Genomic DNA, 17,775 nt, shown 5'->3' with positions numbered 1-17,775 from the left:
GCCTCATGCATAAGGAAGGGAGGAAATAAAAATCCTCATCTTTTAACTATTAATTCTTAAACTAAGAGCTTCTCCCACATCATTTAACCGACAACTAGGCACGACCATCCACTTAAGAACGAAAGGCACTATCCCAGCACAGATTCATTAGCTTGCCAAAGCAAGACACTATGAAAGATTTGTGAGTAGACACATGCTGGCACATCCACTCTGCTATCTCATGCCAGGTTAAACCCCCCCGGAACTCAATATGCATTATGTAGCACATCGTAGTATTAAGAAATGCAGCGATTCACTTAACTACACAGACAACATCCTATCCAAGCCAGCCTTCAGACACCGGGAAAGTCCTTCTGAATTGAAGAGTTTGCATTTCTACCTGCCTGTCGTGCCTATCACGGTAGTAGCTGAGAGAAGTACCTAAACATAAGAACAAATAAATAAAATTGTTTTACTGGCAAGGCAGAAACACGTTTATTTCAAGAATCATTTCCCCCTCAGAGAGGATGTTAATATTTTTTCCTCTTCCATCTTGATGTGAAAGCCTGCAAACAAAATAATCATTTTTTTCCTCTGAACTGCAATACCTGAGTTGTTCTGTTTGGCAAGTGATTGGCTTCAAATATTTCTTAGGGGAAACCGAATTCACACCGCCGTGAGTTTCACTGATTTGCTTAATAAACCTTTCATATCTATTTTTAGGGTTTGAGTGCAGACAACAAAGTTAACTTTGCACAGAGCAAACTTCTTGAGTTCTAGTGATTTAGCAGGAAGTCCCATAGTAAATCTAAAGCAAGTTACTGTCCTTCCGTAACAAATCAAGCAAGCACTGACAAGAGCCAGCTTTTTGTGCCCTTGAAATACTTCCCTGCCAGAAAACTGAAGTAATCCCCTGGTCTGTATTCACCGATGAGAGCCCACAGACAGGAAGCCCCATGAGTTCCTCCCAGTTTCTTGACAACTCAGAGTTCAGCACAGCTCTTGCTGCAGCCTGCAGGAGTTTCAGCCTGCTGTCATCCAAGCAGGTCTGAGTAAGAGCATCAAGTCCCACACGTAGGGACTAATGATCGACTCCTCTGCAAGTGAAGACGAAAGTCCTTCCGTCTCTTGCCATACAGGCAGCACAGACACGAGCAGCACGTACTTTGTGTGCAGGCGGCGAAAATCTGGCACAGACACAAACAAGGACCTCAGCATTCCTGCCAAGGCAGAGGTGCTGCTGCCCCTCTCACAGGCCACAGTTCAAGTGCTTCAAAGGATTTCCTACAAATCTCCCTAGGAAACTCGTCCACAGCCACTTCCAAATCTGGTCAGCGTGACCAACAGGACATGCTACTGCCACTTCTCCTCTTTGAGCTGCTCTCTCCAGGACATCAAGGTGCTTGGTGTCTGTTTTCCATTTTAAAACATCAAATGCTTTCCAGACTACTATTGTGGGCAGGGGAAAAAAAAAAAACGAAAAAGGGAAGTTCAGTGTGAACTCCACACAAAAGCATTCCCTTAAACTAACTTAACTTAGCATTTTTAGCCTCACGGCTCTATTTATGTCCCAGAGCTGAAAAAAATATGTTCCCTGAGAAGTTTTTGCCCCTGGAAGGAAAACACCCAAAATATATCCCAATTCTGACTGAACTTATTTCCTACTTAGCCTCCCACTGGGCAAATGAGAGGGAACCCTGGCCTTGTCATGATTTACAGCCTCATCCATCAAAAGGCTCTAGCATCTTCTAACAAATGAAAGGCAGAAACGTTAAGAAAACAGTAATACATCAGCGGCTGGAGACATGAGAAACAGAACTGGAGCTAAGGGAAAAATGTTGGCAAGGTTATCAGGAAAAGACTGCCTGGCAGCAAGAAGCATTAGTAAAACTTTCCCAGGGGAGTGGTTAAATGAAGTATTGAAGTTCACAAATTACATGAATGAAGAGTTGAAACCTCCACCAAGCAGCACTCTGGAAGCGATACCCCAGTGACAAGAGGATAGTTAAAGCTGACAAGCTTCCCCTGGTTCAGGCCCAGCTATCTCTGGCGCTACAGGCACTGGTTTCCTGACGGATCAACCTTTCCACAAGAGCAGGACAGGGCACAGGCTCACACAAAAGCTCCCGAACAGATGGAGAAGACTGCTAGCCTGCTGCTCCAGGTACAGAGAGCTGGCTGTCACACAGCCCAGTGGTTGCAAACAGAAATGGAACTGCTCAGTCCATGGAGTAAATGCCCTGTCACTCTTACATCAACGTGGGATACTCTAACTGCTGTCAGTCATCACTAAAAGTGGCCCTGAGCATTTGCAAGTGAGCACAAAAATGAGTATTAGAAACTTGGATTGAGTAATCACTGAACCAGAAAACACCCTAACAGCAAGAAAGTCTTATTATAAATAGCTACTGGTGTCTACATAATCACAGGTTACATACCCACTCCATACATCACTGCCCAGTTAAGCAAAGAACCTGAACCGAAGCAAAAAGCAGACAAGAGAGAAAAGCCTGACAGCTGAGAGACAGAGAACTTGGCAATCCATTCCTCTGCCATGGACTGAAATAGAAGGCGGCTTGATCAAAAGCAAGAGCCATGTTATGTATTTTCAAGACGTGTCCCTAAAGTGGAGAAAGCCCCTGAGAAGTTCTGACAGATAAAAACAAAAACTGAGGAGGTATTTTCTCCTACAATAGATACCTTTATGACTTTTCAGTAAAGATCTGGAAAGAAGTTTCCATCCACACCTACCTTGCTATGCTATACAATGGCCCAAGGCCCCTTGCATCATTCTCAGGCAGCAGGTACTAGGTGCCATCCAAAGAAAGGATGCTATCCAAACACAGCTGCAGCTCAGGCCCTGTTGAGGGAATCCTGCATTTTCTTTGTTTGAAGAGTCAGCGCTGAGATTTTTGGATACACAGAAGCACTGAGGATTCATTTTAAAACCCAAACTCATGCAGACAAGTAATGACAGAAGGCTTATGCTGCTACCTAACTGAATCAGCTTGTAAGGGGCACAGCACACCCTCCGTGAAGCACAGAAAGATGAATGATCCCACCAGTGTCCATTTCCTTGTAGTACAGCATCTGACAGAATCCTCAAGAACAAAAATTTCCAGACCACAACTCTAAAGTATATATGCAGGGCTACAAAAGGGTTTTTGAGATTGCTTCACTGAGCTATAATATCACTGCTTTGCTGTAGGGAAGGTTTTTACAAGGTGTAGTTAAACCATGTCTGCATTTCATGTGCTACTTCATGACTCTGTCGACATTTGTTTGATTTGGGAAGCTTCCTTGGACACACCATAAAGACTGATTTTTCAAAGGAAACAGAAGATTCAGAACTAAAAATCTGTCTGTCTCCACCCAAAAGTGACTAGCTTATATTTGAAAACTGGGGCATAAATTCACATTATTTCTTTCTTCTGTGCTACAATAATCAAAACTAAAATCTAGGAAACGAGATTTAACAAGTGTCCTGAAGTGCTCAGCTCAGCCTAAAGCCAGCAAGACTTTCTGCTATAGTCCACTTTGCTTTTTCACACACAGAACATGTAAGCACACTTTTTTTTTTTTGAGGGTCTTGCCATATTTTGCACACTTTTTTTAAATGGCTCCACAGAAGACTTCTCCATTCCATCTCTTCTTCCATACAGTTCAGGGGGGAAAAAAAAGGACAAAAGGACATTTCACTTCAACATCAATCTTTCAAGCAGCTAAAACATCATGCACGCATTCAAAAAGAGAGTTATGAATTTCTATTCTGTGATCATTGGCTATGTTTGAAGCAGCCTCCAGTCAACAATCTGAGCTAATATCAGCTAGAGGCATGCTTCCTACTATCAACACCTGGTCTGGAAAGGACAACCATGGTAAGCAATGAAGTTGGCTGGACTCCATACTGCTCTTTTGTATTAGAAACACTGAGTGTCTTCCAGAGAAGGGAAGGCATTCAGTGCAAACTAGTGCACTGACACAGGTCAGGTGTGAGCAAGAGAAGTTGCCGGCTTCCATAACTACCTTAGAGATGTAGCTTGCATTTCGTCTTCACAATTCCTGTCAAGCAGGAAAGCATTTAACCATAAAATGATAATTCAGGTTATGAAACAGTGCTAAAAGGCAAAAGCGCTTGACACTTTCCCTAGGGAAATGAGAGTCCCAAGCACGACTACCCCCTTGGGTTGGATTTCTCAGGAAGACCATTGAGCCAAAGACCACATTCAAGCTCATGATTAGCAGCAGCCAGAGCTAACCGGAGAGCAGCAAACAAGTCCCTGTTTGCTCTTCCTCCCACTTCCCCAAGTACATCCATGTCTTCCAAGCAGCCAAATTAACAGCTCTGTCCTGTAGCCTGTTCAATGATTTGCACTAGCCACCTTCTCAGAATTATCAGATAAAGGACACAAGATTAATAAAGTATTCTTAATTCACATAATATTCTTGTAATAACTATAAACCCAAAAGGAAGTTACCTGGTTTCTACCATAGTAAGTCTTCACTGACTGTAAGAAAACAAACTAGACAATTAGCAATTGGGAAAACAGGCATCGAAGAGCCCTGTAGAGCATCCCTCAAACTTTGCCTGCTTTGTCAGCTCAAATGTCAAAGAAAACAAAATCACGACTCACCTTGCAACAGGAAAGACAAAACAGCTCCCGCTGTCTGTAAGGGGTGCTGTCCTTCACACAAAGGAGCAGGGCACTGAACAAGCTGCAGGCTGTATACTTCCTGCAGTCAAGAGCCACTTACAATCTATTCCGACCCCTGGGAAGTCGCAATAAATAAGGTTTGATTGGAGACTACATGTGGACAGGCTTACTGGCAGCTGCACTGCTGAACGACCGATCTGCAGCGTTCATCTAGCAGAACACGGATGCCTTTACAGTACCTCTTAACACCTTACCCAAACACATTTATTTGGCTTGGAGCACAGCGTCTGCTGCCATCCTTATGCTAGACACTCCTTGGATACAGCAGCAACAGGTCACTTCCTCCACACTTCTCCCAGTAATTACCATCAGCAGATAACTGTTCCATGCATTGATTTGTGGACTTCTGTTCAGTCGTGTTATTTGCCTGGCAAGAATCTTAAAAAATCCACAGGAAAAAAACACCTGAAGAAACACAGCACAAAGTTTCTGCAAGAAATGGTAAGCACAGGGGCTGGGCTGCTGCAGGGAACACCCTGATCTTCTCCAACAACAGATGGAGAGAAGAAAAGGCTGCAAATAAAGATGAAATCCAATGCTCAGGTGGACTTAAAACACTTCTGAAGTTTGATATTTAACAGCTTTGCATTACTACCCAATTATCAAGGGGCTGGAGCACCTCTCCTATGAAGACAGGCTGAGAGAGCTGGGGTTTTTCAGCCTGGAGAAGGGAAGGCTCCAGGAAACCTCACATCGGCCTTTCAGTGCCTAAAGGGAGCTGCAGGAAAGCTGGGTTGGGACTCTTTGTCAGGGGGTGTAGTGATAGGGCAAGGGGTAATGGCTTTAAACTAAAAGCGGGTAGAGTTAGATTAGTTATTAGGAAGAAATTCTTTACTCAGAGGGCGGTGAGGCCCTGGAACAGGTTGCCCAGAGAAGCTGTGGATGCCCCATCCCTGCAAGTGCTCAAGGCCAGGCTGGATGGGGCTTTGGGCAACCCGGTCTAGTGGGAGCTGTCCCTGCCCTTGGCAGGGGGCTGAGAATTGGATGGTCTGTAAGGTCCCTCCAACCCAAACCATTCTGTGATTCTATTGACTAACAACAAACTAAAGAGCAGGGAGGGGTATGGGATCTACCAACCAGCATAGAAATCAGGCTCTTTACTCTCCGATCTCAAAGCCCTTTACAAAGGCTTATCAGGGAAAGCCAGCATCACGCTGCATGTCAAAGACAGACTGTCCAGTCAGAAGTAACCTTTAAAGTATTTTTCCTTTTTCGTACCTATTTCTTTGGGTGCTCCTAGCTTCTACATGGAAACTGAAAGCCTCAGAATCTTACACTGTTTACAAGTTATAATTCTTCACATCAGCCAAGGTATAAAGAAAGATTTGAACACAGGAAAAGGGCAGGGTGAAGTGTCCCTTGGACAAATTCAGATTTCAGTGCTGGTAGTCATCCCTAAACAGGGAAATGATGTTTCTTAAAGCTTGTTTCAAGATGTAGGATCACTCTGAATTCTGAGCCAGAGTAGCAGAGGTCAAAATCTAGCCCAGAGACTGAGCTGCTGAAGATAAGAGTGATTTTTTCCTCTACAAATCTGTCACCCATTAAAAGTTAGAGAAACTTCTTGGAGAGCTCTAAAGGCATGCATCATTTGTCAGATTTAGAAATGGTTAAAATTAAGTACCGAGCCTCATTCAATTCAGTTAAAATACAGCTAACAACTCTTGCATGCTCTAGAAGCTTCTGCTTGTATCAAAGTTGCATGCAACACTGTCTGTAAATCTCATATTTAATTCTTAAGTCTTAAAACTTACTGTCCCACTTCATGTAAAACTCCAGTCAACCCCATTAAAAGCTTCTTCACCAAGGGTCAGAAAAGCCTGGTCTGCCATGGCTTACAAAAGGCTCTTAGGAACCACTGGGTAATGCGATTCACTATCCTACCGGTGGTGAACAGCTAACATGAGGATGACTTTTTAGAGAGGAGAGCCAAAGAGGGGTGGGGGGGTGCAGAAGAAGGAAAAAAAAATAAAAAAAAAAATGAAGAAACCACTCCTGCGGCAAACAGCAATAAAACAAACTTCTTGAACAGACTTTCTTGGGCATGCTTTCTTTCCTATAAAGTCAACCCTATCTTGTTCTCACACCCCCTTCCTTTGTATTTACATCACAAACGTGACTATCGGCCTCATTAAACTTTGTTTGAAAAAACAGAACATTAATCTCTAAACTGTGCCAACAAAATATGCCCACTTGATTACTTCCCAACCCATCCAAAAAAATTAGGATATTATTATTACTCATGCCTGCAGTTTTTAAATATGAAGGTTAATAAAGCCATTTCATTCCCTTGGAACCAGTCTAGATTGATCTGTCTTTCTAGTTTATCACAATCTCCCAGCTGTGGGAGATAATCTACTTTAAGAAATGGTGTCCCTGTGATTAATTACAGTCTTGCAGGCCACAAACATACCCATTAGATTTCACATTTTATCTGATAAATATATTTCAAGGGGGTGTCAATGACTTTGGAGGATGGGTAAGTGTACTGCAAGTGTACAACTTAAAGTCTACTAGTTACGAAACCCATTAAGAAGAGCTATTGCCTTCTGCTGCTGCATAATAGCACTTTGGAGAACAGGCCCAGACTCTCAGCCTAAAAAACAACAAGCCAGAATAAACAGATGCAGAGAAAATCCAGAACTAAGCCTAGCTATCCATGCATCCCCCAGCCCAGCATCACAGCCCTGAATCATCAGACACCAAGAGAAGCAACCAGAGAGCTGGCGGTGATGGATTGATCTGCCAGCCCTCTTTGGGCCATGGCTGCATTACACTCTTCTGGACTTTCATGCCTGAGCACTTCATTAAAGTTTAGATGCCATCCACACTTATATAAAGGTCAGAGTTCTGCTCAGAATCCTACTAAGCATCATCCACATCAATTTCTTGTGGTAGCAAGGTCCAAAAAATTGCATTAGTCAGAGTGCTGGATTTCAGAAGCTATTGAACAGTCATCATGAGACAGAAGATGATTCAATAAAGTGTGGAATTTCCCTTTATACCAATCACCATTTTATATATTTGAATGATATCCCCTTGATACCCCAGTCTTTCAAGTTTTGGGCTCATATTAAGCGTAGAAGGTAAACATCACCTTGAACAACATGCCTTCATTCCTAACTCCTTAAAAATCTCTCTTTTCCAAGGGATAGTGTATAATAACTACAACTGTACCAGAAAGATAGGTTCAGGCATTCACCTTGTACTCCTGGATCCATCTGCCTGATCCAAACAATGCAAAAATGCAGTACTTGTCTCAGATCCTTAGGCTACACTTTGTAAAACACAAGTAAGCCGAAGCATACAAAAAAGACAGCTGTAAGCATACGCACACAAAACAAGCTGTAAAACAATCCAGTCTAGATTCTCATCAAGTAATAGGAGATGGATGCAAAATTAAATTACTATCACCTGCAGATATTTGAGTAAACATTCATTAGATATGCTTGTCTCTACAGCCTCACTCTGCTATCCCACAGAAAGCAAACCAACAATGAATTGGGAGAATCACTAGCAGATAAGACAGATGTGCAGTTAGTCGTAAGTGGCAACGGGCCTCCAAAAGATCAAAGCTCAATCAAAAAACATTTCAAGAAGCTAACTGCACGGCACAAGGCAGAACCTTCTACTCTATCTCCCATAAGCGGAGGAGTTAATATACAACACTGAAATCCCAAAAAAACATGCTGGAAACTGCCAAGCGTATTTCAAACCCAAGACACTCTGCATATGAAGTGTTTGTGATATAACCCTGAAATACCCACATTTTCTTTAAACTCACTGGCTTGTACATGGGTAGTTCAGATAGAGAAATCCAAAGCACTTGCCTGTATCTGTAAGGATTACTGCAAAACAACAGATTACATCAGTGTAAAACGAAAGTGTCAGACTGATCTTACACAGTCCAGCATTGTGAGAAAAAAAAAAAGTGACTGAAGGGGACGACACAACTTATCTGAAAAAAAATTCCTCATTGCACAAATTCATAGCCACTAAAGTGAGAACATGACTTAAGAAACTAAGATGCATTGCATTTAAACAACTGTATCTTCTGGCCTTGGAGCAAGAGAGCCCAATCATGACGAATTACTTCCATAAATGCAGATCATCCTGCTCTTTCATATCAAGTCTTCAGCATTTATTTTCGTTACAGTAAATAACTGCACCTAAGGGATCACTTTACAATTCAAGTGTTTGCATAAACCTGTTGGCAAGTCAATGCGCACATTCCCCAGGAGATTCTCCACCAAGACAAAGTCATTCTTTTTCCCGGCTAATGATATGGACAGCCATCAGTTCATGAGATATTTACACAGCAATATCCTGCCGTCACCCTGGAAACGACACTGCTATTCAAGAGGGTTGAGGATTAACATTGAAGTCACCACTGAAGGCCCTTTCTTCATTACCTGCTCTGGTTACAGAAACATGAAGCTAGCAACCTAAATTGCAGTAGCTAGGCAGATCAGCCACACAAAACGGGAATAAAGGGGCCAGTAATGAGAACCACACCTTTTAAGGTTTCAAAACAAATCCAAAATCCTAGGACAAGTCTAGAGTAGTGCAGCGGTGTCAGCACCAAAGAAAAGCTGACCTCTGTTTCATCAGCTGGCAACAGCTCACATTCAAAAGGAGCCAGGACGCTTATGCACAAGAACTTTCAATCCTTGCCATGGTCCCACACAGAGGTGACTCGCACTTTAAGGATTAATTATTTGCAGAAGCAAAAGGGCAGCACTCAGCTGTCAGGGACGAACAGCTGTTTGTCCTCTCCTCCGAGAGAAAGGCAGCAGATCAGAAGACTGCAGTTCGCAGCTCCAGATGAGCACCTGTGCTCAGACAGAAGCTGTCCTCTCAGACAGAGAGGCCGTTTAGGTCTGAGGCACAAGAACCTGACCTACAGATTCGCACTTGTGCTGTGAATACCTTGTAGGTACCACACACAGGCCGGCCCCTTCCTTCCCTGCTCTCAAACCATCTCACAAGGCACGCTGCTACAGAAACTGCAGTTCCTTTCTTGTCAGTGACCTCTAGTGGCAAGCACAGACAGGAGAGGAAAAACTGGGCCACCTCACAGCACAATTACTGTGAAAGAGATCGATCTTTTCCCCACCACCAAATGAAAAACAAACAGTTCATCCATCCTTCTCTTGGAAACTACAGCAGGCAAGTCAGGGATGGAAGCTCTCACACAGTCTGACTAACGCCCACGTTAGCAGGGCTACTCTCCTAGAGTCAGACTTCACTATAAGCAACAGATTATCTTCTTCCCACTCCAAACGGTAAGGATCAGAGATCCCCGTATTCCCCTCAGAGCTTCCCTACCTCTGAAGGATTCAGCTTTCTCTAACCCAAGGCTTGCCTTGCTACAGCCCAGCTGCATACCCTTGGCTCAGAGTGCTAAGGAAATTGCTAAGGTTCAAGAAAGCTGCAAGAAGTCCATACCACAGAGCTGTGCAAGGTAAGAAAGGTGTAATTACAGACAGAAGTAGGTTTGTTGAGATGGGGACAGGTATCTCCTGACCTTAGGGCAGCAGCAAGATGCAGAAGCTGTTAGAGCAGTCTGTTACCACTGCACCTGCACTGCTACCATCCCGCTCCGCTCCCTGCCATGACGTGCAAGCACACGGCATGCCTGCATTTCAGCTAACGTACCCACAGCCAGATTTAACAGGATTTGTGTTTTGATACTGGACCATAAATCACAATGGCAGAGTTGTACTTTCAGATCTGTGATGTTCACAGTGAAAGTAACTTCTCTCAACTGAAGACAATGTGTTACCACGCAGCATTCGCTTCATGAACAAGCCAAACCCAGTTAGCCAATACCTAAACCCGACATACCTACAAGTATGTTCTGGGTTTGGGACAGGTTCAAATAGTTCATGTTTTACTCTAATTAGACTCTACAGGTTTGAACCCAGCAGACAATATTTGAATTAATGACAAAGAGCTGGCAGTTCTATTCTTGCTGCAGTAGCGGTACCTTGGCTTTCTTCATGTGGCTCATGACATTGCCAAGATCTTCAACATCAATGACAGAATTCGTGCCTCCAACTTCCTCAGCATCAGCCTCCTCCTCACTACTGGTTTCAACCAATTCTTCTGCCTGCGTAAGAGACCAGAGAAAAAAAATAGGTGCATATCTGCTGTGTTAAACAGAAAACCTGAAAATAGCCCCAAGGTTATTTCTAACAGTTCAGTAGTACACAGACCATCTAAAACCCAGTCCAGATAGCCTCTCCCAAATCCACAGTGCTCTGTTTCCCTGTGTCATCTGCCCACCTGATCACTTAAGAAGTCATACAGAGAGGTCTGATTCCTGCTGCATGCTATGACAGTCTGGAAGCCTAAAGTCCTCCAAGTACCCCTGGCCTGAACAAACAGGGGAGAGAACTGCTTTCCACATCAAACTGTTAATGGAACAGCAAAATTGTCTCCCTTTCTGTACATAGCCAAGGTACAGCATAACTGCACCAACGTAACAACAAGATCAACCTCACCTCCTTCTATGGCCAGGCAACCTGCCTGGTGAATGAGGGAAAGGCTGCTGACATAGACTACCTAGACTTCAGCAAAGCCCCTGACACGGTCTCCCACAGCATTCTGGAGAAGCTGGCAGCCCATGGCTTGGACAGGTACACTCTGTGCTGGGTTAAAAACTGGCTGAACCGCCAGGCCCAGAGAGTAGTGGTGATTGGAGTGAAATCCAGCTGGTGTCTGGTCACCAGTGGTGTTCCCCAGGGGTCGGTGTTGGGGCCCATCCTCTTTAATATCTATATTGATGATTTGGATGAGGGGACTGAGTGCACCTCCAGTAAGTTTGCAGACAACACCAAGCTGGGGGGAAGTGTCAATCTGCTGGAGGGTAGGAAGGCCCTGCAGAGGGACCTGGACAGGTTCAGTGGATGGGCAGAGGCCAATGGGATGAGGTTCAACATGGCTAAGTGCCGGGTCCTGCACTTTGGCCACAACAACCCCATGCAGCGCTACAGGTTTGGGACAGAGTGGCTCAAAAGCTGTGTAGAGGAAAAGGATCTGGGGGTGTTGGTCGATGCTCACCTGAACATGAGCAGGCAGTGCGCCCAGGTGGCCAAGAAGGCCAAAGGCACCCTGGCTTGTTTCAGGACTGGTACAGCCAGCAGGACCAGGGAGGTGATCGTCCCCCTGTACTCTGCACTGGTGAGGCTGCACCTCGAGTGCTGTGTTCAGCGTTGGGCCCCTCACTACAAGGACATCGAGGCCCTGGAGCGTGTCCAGAGAAGGGCTGCGAAGCTGGTGAAGGGCCTGGAACACAAGTCCTGTGAGGAGCGGTTGAGGGAACTGGGGTTGTTTAGTCTGGAGAAGAGGAGGCTCAGGGGAGGCCTTATTACTCTCTGTAACTGCCTGAAAGGAAGGTGTGGGGAGCTGGGAGTTGGCCTCTTCTCACAAATAACTAGTGACAAGACAAGAGGGAATGGCCTCAAGTTGGGCCTGGGGATGTTTAGGTTGGAAATGAGGAGACATTTCTTCTCAGAAAGAGCAGTCAGACATTGGGACAGGTTGCTCAGAGAGGTGGTGGAGTCACCGTCCCTGGGGGTGTTCAAGGAAAGGTTGGATTTGGTGCTTAGGGACATGGTTTAGTGGGTGATACTGGTGGTAGGGTGATGGTTGGACCAGATGATCTTGGAGGTCTTTTCCAACCCTAATGATTCTATGAAGATGTATTCCTCTTGTTCCTGCAGCAGCCGGCATCCTCAAACCACCTCAGACAGAAGAGCTGTTTTCCTAACAAATTCTACATGGCCATAGCAATCATTTCCAACCCATAATAAATGACATCCAGGAAGGATTAAGTACCACAGCAGCTCTGGGTCTTGCATGCAGAGCAACAAAGGATTGTGTATTCAAAACCCGCAATCAACAAATATCACAGAATGGTTGAGGTTGGGAGGGACCTCCAGAGATCATCTAGTCCAACCCCTCTGCTCAAGCAGGGTCACCTAGAACAAATTACACAGGATCACATCCAGGCAGGTTTTCAGTATCTCCAAAGAAGGAGACTCCACAACCTCTCTGGGCAGCCTGTTCCAGTGCTCTGTACTGAACCATACCTGAACCGTAAAGAAGTTCTTCCTCATATGGCAACGAAACCTCCTGTGGTTCAATTTGTACCCACTACCCCTTGTCCTATCGCTAGCTACCACTGAGAAGAGTTTGGCCCCATCCTTTTTACATTGTCCCCTCAGATATTTATTCAGAGGGGATCTTATCAGTCTCTATCTCCTCTTCTCTAGGAGAAACAGGCCCAGCTCACTTAGTCTTTCCTCATCGGGCAGATGCTCCAGTCCCTCAATCATCTTCATGGCTCTACGCTGGACCCGCTGTAGATGTTCTACGTCCCTCTTGTATTGGGGAGCCCAGAACTGCACACGATACTCCAGATATGGCCTCACCAGAGCTGAGTAGAGGGGGAGGATCACCTCTCTTGACCTGCCGTCCACACTCCTCTTGATGCAGGCTAGGGTCCTATTGGCCTACTTGCCACAAGGGCACACTGCTGGCTCATGGTTAACTTGTCCACCACAAACCCCAGGTCCCTCCCTGCAGAGCTCCTCTGCAGCAGGTCAGCCCCCGGCCTGTACTGGTGCTTGGGATTATTCCTCCCTGGGTGCAGGACCCTGCACTTGCAGGGTTGAACCTCATGAGAATGAGCCTCATAAGGTTCATTTCTGCCCACCTCTCCAGCTTATCCAGGTCCCTCCAAATGGCCACGCAGGCCTCTGGTGCGTCAGCCACTCCAACAAGCTTTGTATCGGCTGCAAACTTGTGGAGGATGCACTCTGTCCCTTCATCTAGGTCACTGATGAATAAGTTGAACAGCACCGGACCCAGTACTGACCCCTGGGGGACACCACTAGCCACAGGCCTCCAACTAGACTCGGCACCGCTGAGCATATGCCAGAAGTGATTACAGGGAGATAAAGTCAAGGAGGTACAGGACTTGCTCAGATAACAGTACCCCAATGCCTTTGGAAAATCCTTGGGATGCAAAGTGCCTGAGCTTCACCAAGTTGGGAGCATGCTACCTGCTCACAGTGAGCTAAAGGCTTCAATCTGGCTGGGAGACAAAGCAAAGACTGGCTCCCTTGGAGCATCTGTCACAGCATGCATCTCCTCCCACGCAGGAAGAAGGCTCCCTCATCATATAGAGGCTGCTCAGTCTAAGTCCACCACTAATCCTTGGTCCTTCTTTTTGGACTACTTATTCTACTTGTCACTCATCCCTCTACTCCATAAGGAAGTATCAAGCCCCCCCACAGCACCCCTCTGGGCTGTGGGATGAAGGAGAAGAGTCAGACAACACTCCAACAAGCACTGAACCAGAAATAAGGACCTGTGGATTTCGGCTCTACCTCAGCATTCTCGTACTCTGATGCGCCGTGTTCATGATCTGAGCTCTCCTTGCTCTGCTTCGCCTGGGATTTGCACTTCCCTTTCTTGCACTTCCCACTGCAGGGCTTCCTTTCCCCTCTGCAGAGGGCCTGGAGACAACTGAGGAACTTGGTTTTCCAGGCTTCAAAGTCAGCCTCAATGCTGCCATGCTTGCTCTGGGCCACATTGCAGTCCCCCTCAGCACGAGTCATGATACGGCTGGCACTGAGCATCCACAGCCATCTGTCAATATTTCTTCCAACCTAGGATGGGATAGAAGTTAAAAGGAAATTTAAAAGTAACAGGCAATAAGAAAGCAAGGACCAAGCCTGGAAATAAAACTAGCTACGCAGGCTGCAGGACAGCAAGACACGGACTTGTAGACTCCCTCTAACCTGCTGAATCAGAGCACGGCCACGAGGCAGTCTGAACACTGCTGAGCGCCCTCGAGCTGTAAATACCCCTGCTATCATGGCAATGTAGTAAGTGAGGTGTGAGAACTAGCTTCTTTGTGAGGTGCTTGTTGGTTTAGATGTCTACATGCATGACACTTCAGGTGGCCCCCAGCTACATAAAACTAACAGTCCGGTGGCAAGTCACCCCATTTTTCTTCAACTTCAGAGATTAATTATCAGGCTTAGATACCGATGTATTTTACATTAAGAAATAAAACCACCACAGTATCCAGCAAAATACAGGAAAAGTTGAGAAAAGTGCTCTAAACTGAAAGGCAGCAAGCGAAAAGGCTTCTGGTAATGTGTCTTCATGCACCGATAGAAAGCTTTCAAAGCTGGGAAATTAACTTAATAAGGATTTGGTAGATGTGTTCTCATTAGTCACTACCAAAACCACTCAGATTAATGCCATGCTTACAGGACTTGTCTCTCTCCCATTTCATAGGACAGCACACTTGCTTCAAAGCTGCATTGCCTATGGCCTAAACCCAGTTCCTATCAAGTCCACGCAAATGTTGTAATAGGAGCTGAATTCTCACACCTTAAGTTCCACACCAGGTAATATATCGGTGTCTTCTCAAAATGATAGTACAACTCCACCTGACCCTAACAACCTACTGGTGTCACTCAGTTTTGTTGCAGTTAGGAAAATTTAGCCATTCAGAGGAACAGAAAAGTAATGGGGATGCTCACCGTGTTATAATGATCAACATAAACTGAGTTTCCCAAGCCAAACACAGCATATCTCAGGCCCTTCAGGTAGGTTTTGCCAAAGCGGAAGTCATTTGCAGTCTCTTCTAACCACTTGCAGAACCATGCGGCACTCTCAGTTGGCTGTCCGTCTGTGTATGTAGCTACCAAGAACACACAAATGTTCCTGCTGGTTGTCTAATGTGTAAGAATGGGACAGGAAAAAAATCACTGATTATCAGAGCACTTTACATGAGGAAGAGCTGTAGCAGACAGTTGGAAGCATGAGGAAGAGCTGTAACACAAAGACAGCTTGAAGAAGTTAAAAGTTGTTTTGTGTGGTTGTTTTTTTTTTTTTTTAATACTATGTGGGTTAAGAATGCTGCAAGTAATAAACCCAATGGTAGCAAGTAGCCATCCTCCATGCAAAGCCATCTTAAGTTAGCCAAGGGAAATCAAGCTGTCTTCCCCCTACATAACAGGGACAGTGGTAAAACTGACATCCACCTTCCCTACCCCAATGAACAGCTTCTTATACTCTTACAGTGATAAAAGTCTCCCACAGATGCAAGAAGGAACTATTAATATTTCCAGAAGAAAAAAATCCATCACAGATTATTCAATATAAATACACCCCCCAGGAATTTTTTTTTTTTTTTTTTTTTTTTTTTTTTTTTTAAGTCTTCAAAGGCTGCAGAAGTATCACTATTTGTTCTCTGCTTTCCCCAGGTGTACCCTCTCAGAGAGAACAGGGGGACCAGGTGCAGATACTCTCATGTAACTCACTCCTGAGTTACAGAACCAGCTCATACAAAATCAGCATCAGTATCAACATATTGTAGATGATGCTCTTATAGTAACTTTCAAGATTACTGCTGAGGGCTGAAGGGCTATGCTCACCTATGTTTGAGAAGTAATTTGCAAACACATACCTTTGGGGATTTCCAGGATAACAGGAGAGAAATATGAAAGGAAAAGATCCTTGACAATACCAGGAAAAGTTTGTATTTATTACATACCTCCTCTGCTAGACAGTCATCTGGATCATAATCTCCCATGCTAATGACTTCCACAGGCAAATTAAGGGAAATAACTGCTTCAGCCAGGCCTTTCGCAAATCTCTGAGAAGAGAAATGTAGAAAATTATGAATGACTTCAACCCAACTATAGTAAGTGTGAAACAAGCTCTGCCATGTCCAATCACAAGACATCTCCCAGCACAGAAAGAACAATGACACTCGATAATTACACACTGCACCTGTAATTTCTCAGATTAAAAAAGTGAAGGAGCAATGAAGATTTAAAAGTGCTAATAGCTAATGATTTGCATACATACAAATTCATTCTTTTTGACAAAGTACCTAAAGCAGCACTTCTCTCTAGAATACCTGCTAGCAAACTAAGAATATATTGTAACAGCAAGTTTTAAGCCTTATAATTAGTGTCTCTACCACTTGCCCTACTTTAAGTGAATAGACCTGGGTTTTTTTGTTTTGGTTTGGCTTTGTGTTGTTTTTTGTTTGTTTTAAACATAATTTTCACTTATCTGTCATGTTGTGCACTGATCTCTAATGAGCTAATGAACTTTCCAATAAACTTTCAGATTTTTACATGGCACAGCGTTCCTAAGGCAAACAACATACTTGAATCTCGGAAATATTTCTATCAGCTTCAGGCATGTGGAAAAAAACAGTAACATACCTTTGCTGTGCCAGTCTGAGACCCATAGAAAATCTTTACACCAGCAACATAGACCTCCTTCGCCTGCAGGGCAGCATATCCATTTGCTTGTTTTTCTTCTACTACTTCAGAAGACAGGTTCCCATTGGATTTTTCACCCTGTGAAAAAAGGCATTTTGTCTCATTCAACCCCTTTAAGTGTCCTTAAGCCCATTTTCCCAAAAGCATTTAAAATACAAAGCCAGTAACCAGCCTCCCAGCACTATGCCAACACAACAGTCAAAGCATTTTAGCTTCTCACACACTCATAGAGAAATGCATTAGTAACTACTCCACTGAACTAGGCCGTGCTGCAAACCCATCTCACACATCAGGGAGACAGCAGGATTCAGCAGAACCTGAGAAGTGATTCTTCCACCCTATGCTGCAGAACTTCACTCGTGTGTGTGAGAAGGTTTTAGCTTCCTGAATGAGCTAATCCCACTCCCATCCTAAAACCAGTTCAATCTTTTCATTAAGGTCACCGGAAAGGCTAACCTGAAACACTGGACACAAGCAGAGCGACTTACTTGAAGTGACAGAGCTGTCCAGGCTAACACTTCTCCGTAGCAGAGTGAGAAGTTTTCAGACAAAATCTGCTCTAACCTCAGAACAGCACTGGCGGCTAGTTACCCACACCCACAGCACAATCCAGACTGAGAACTGTAACTGTCAGGTAAACTAAACCACACTTTGGATTTACAACAACCAAGGTAGGCCCGCAGCAAAGTGCCACATTTCACTGCATCAGTGGGTACCTTCACCTGGCACCTACTCCTTCCCACACACAAGTTTTGGGT

The 17,775-nt window shown here is 44.6% G+C and overlaps 1 protein-coding gene across 2 annotated transcripts in view; it reads right to left on the bottom strand.

Annotated features, from left to right (window-relative positions):
* LOC118254048 (S-adenosyl-L-methionine-dependent tRNA 4-demethylwyosine synthase TYW1-like) overlaps positions 1–17,775 on the bottom strand; it is a 110,635-nt gene that overhangs the window by 91,231 nt on the left and 1,629 nt on the right. For both annotated transcript variants that reach the window (XM_035559016.2, XM_035559017.2), the window contains 5 exons: positions 16,958–17,095; positions 16,276–16,377; positions 15,260–15,454; positions 14,093–14,374; positions 10,684–10,806 (listed from right to left, as the gene is read on the bottom strand). In XM_035559016.2, the coding sequence (XP_035414909.1) occupies positions 10,684–10,806; positions 14,093–14,374; positions 15,260–15,454; positions 16,276–16,377; positions 16,958–17,095 (840 nt within the window). The remainder of the gene's footprint in view (positions 1–10,683; positions 10,807–14,092; positions 14,375–15,259; positions 15,455–16,275; positions 16,378–16,957; positions 17,096–17,775) is intronic.

Source organism: Cygnus atratus, chromosome 20, assembly GCF_013377495.2.
Source record: "Cygnus atratus isolate AKBS03 ecotype Queensland, Australia chromosome 20, CAtr_DNAZoo_HiC_assembly, whole genome shotgun sequence".
In the NCBI taxonomy this organism is placed as follows: Eukaryota; Metazoa; Chordata; class Aves; order Anseriformes; family Anatidae; genus Cygnus; species Cygnus atratus.
Note: the sequence above shows the minus strand (reverse complement) of the source record. Positions and strands in the feature narration are given on the sequence as shown.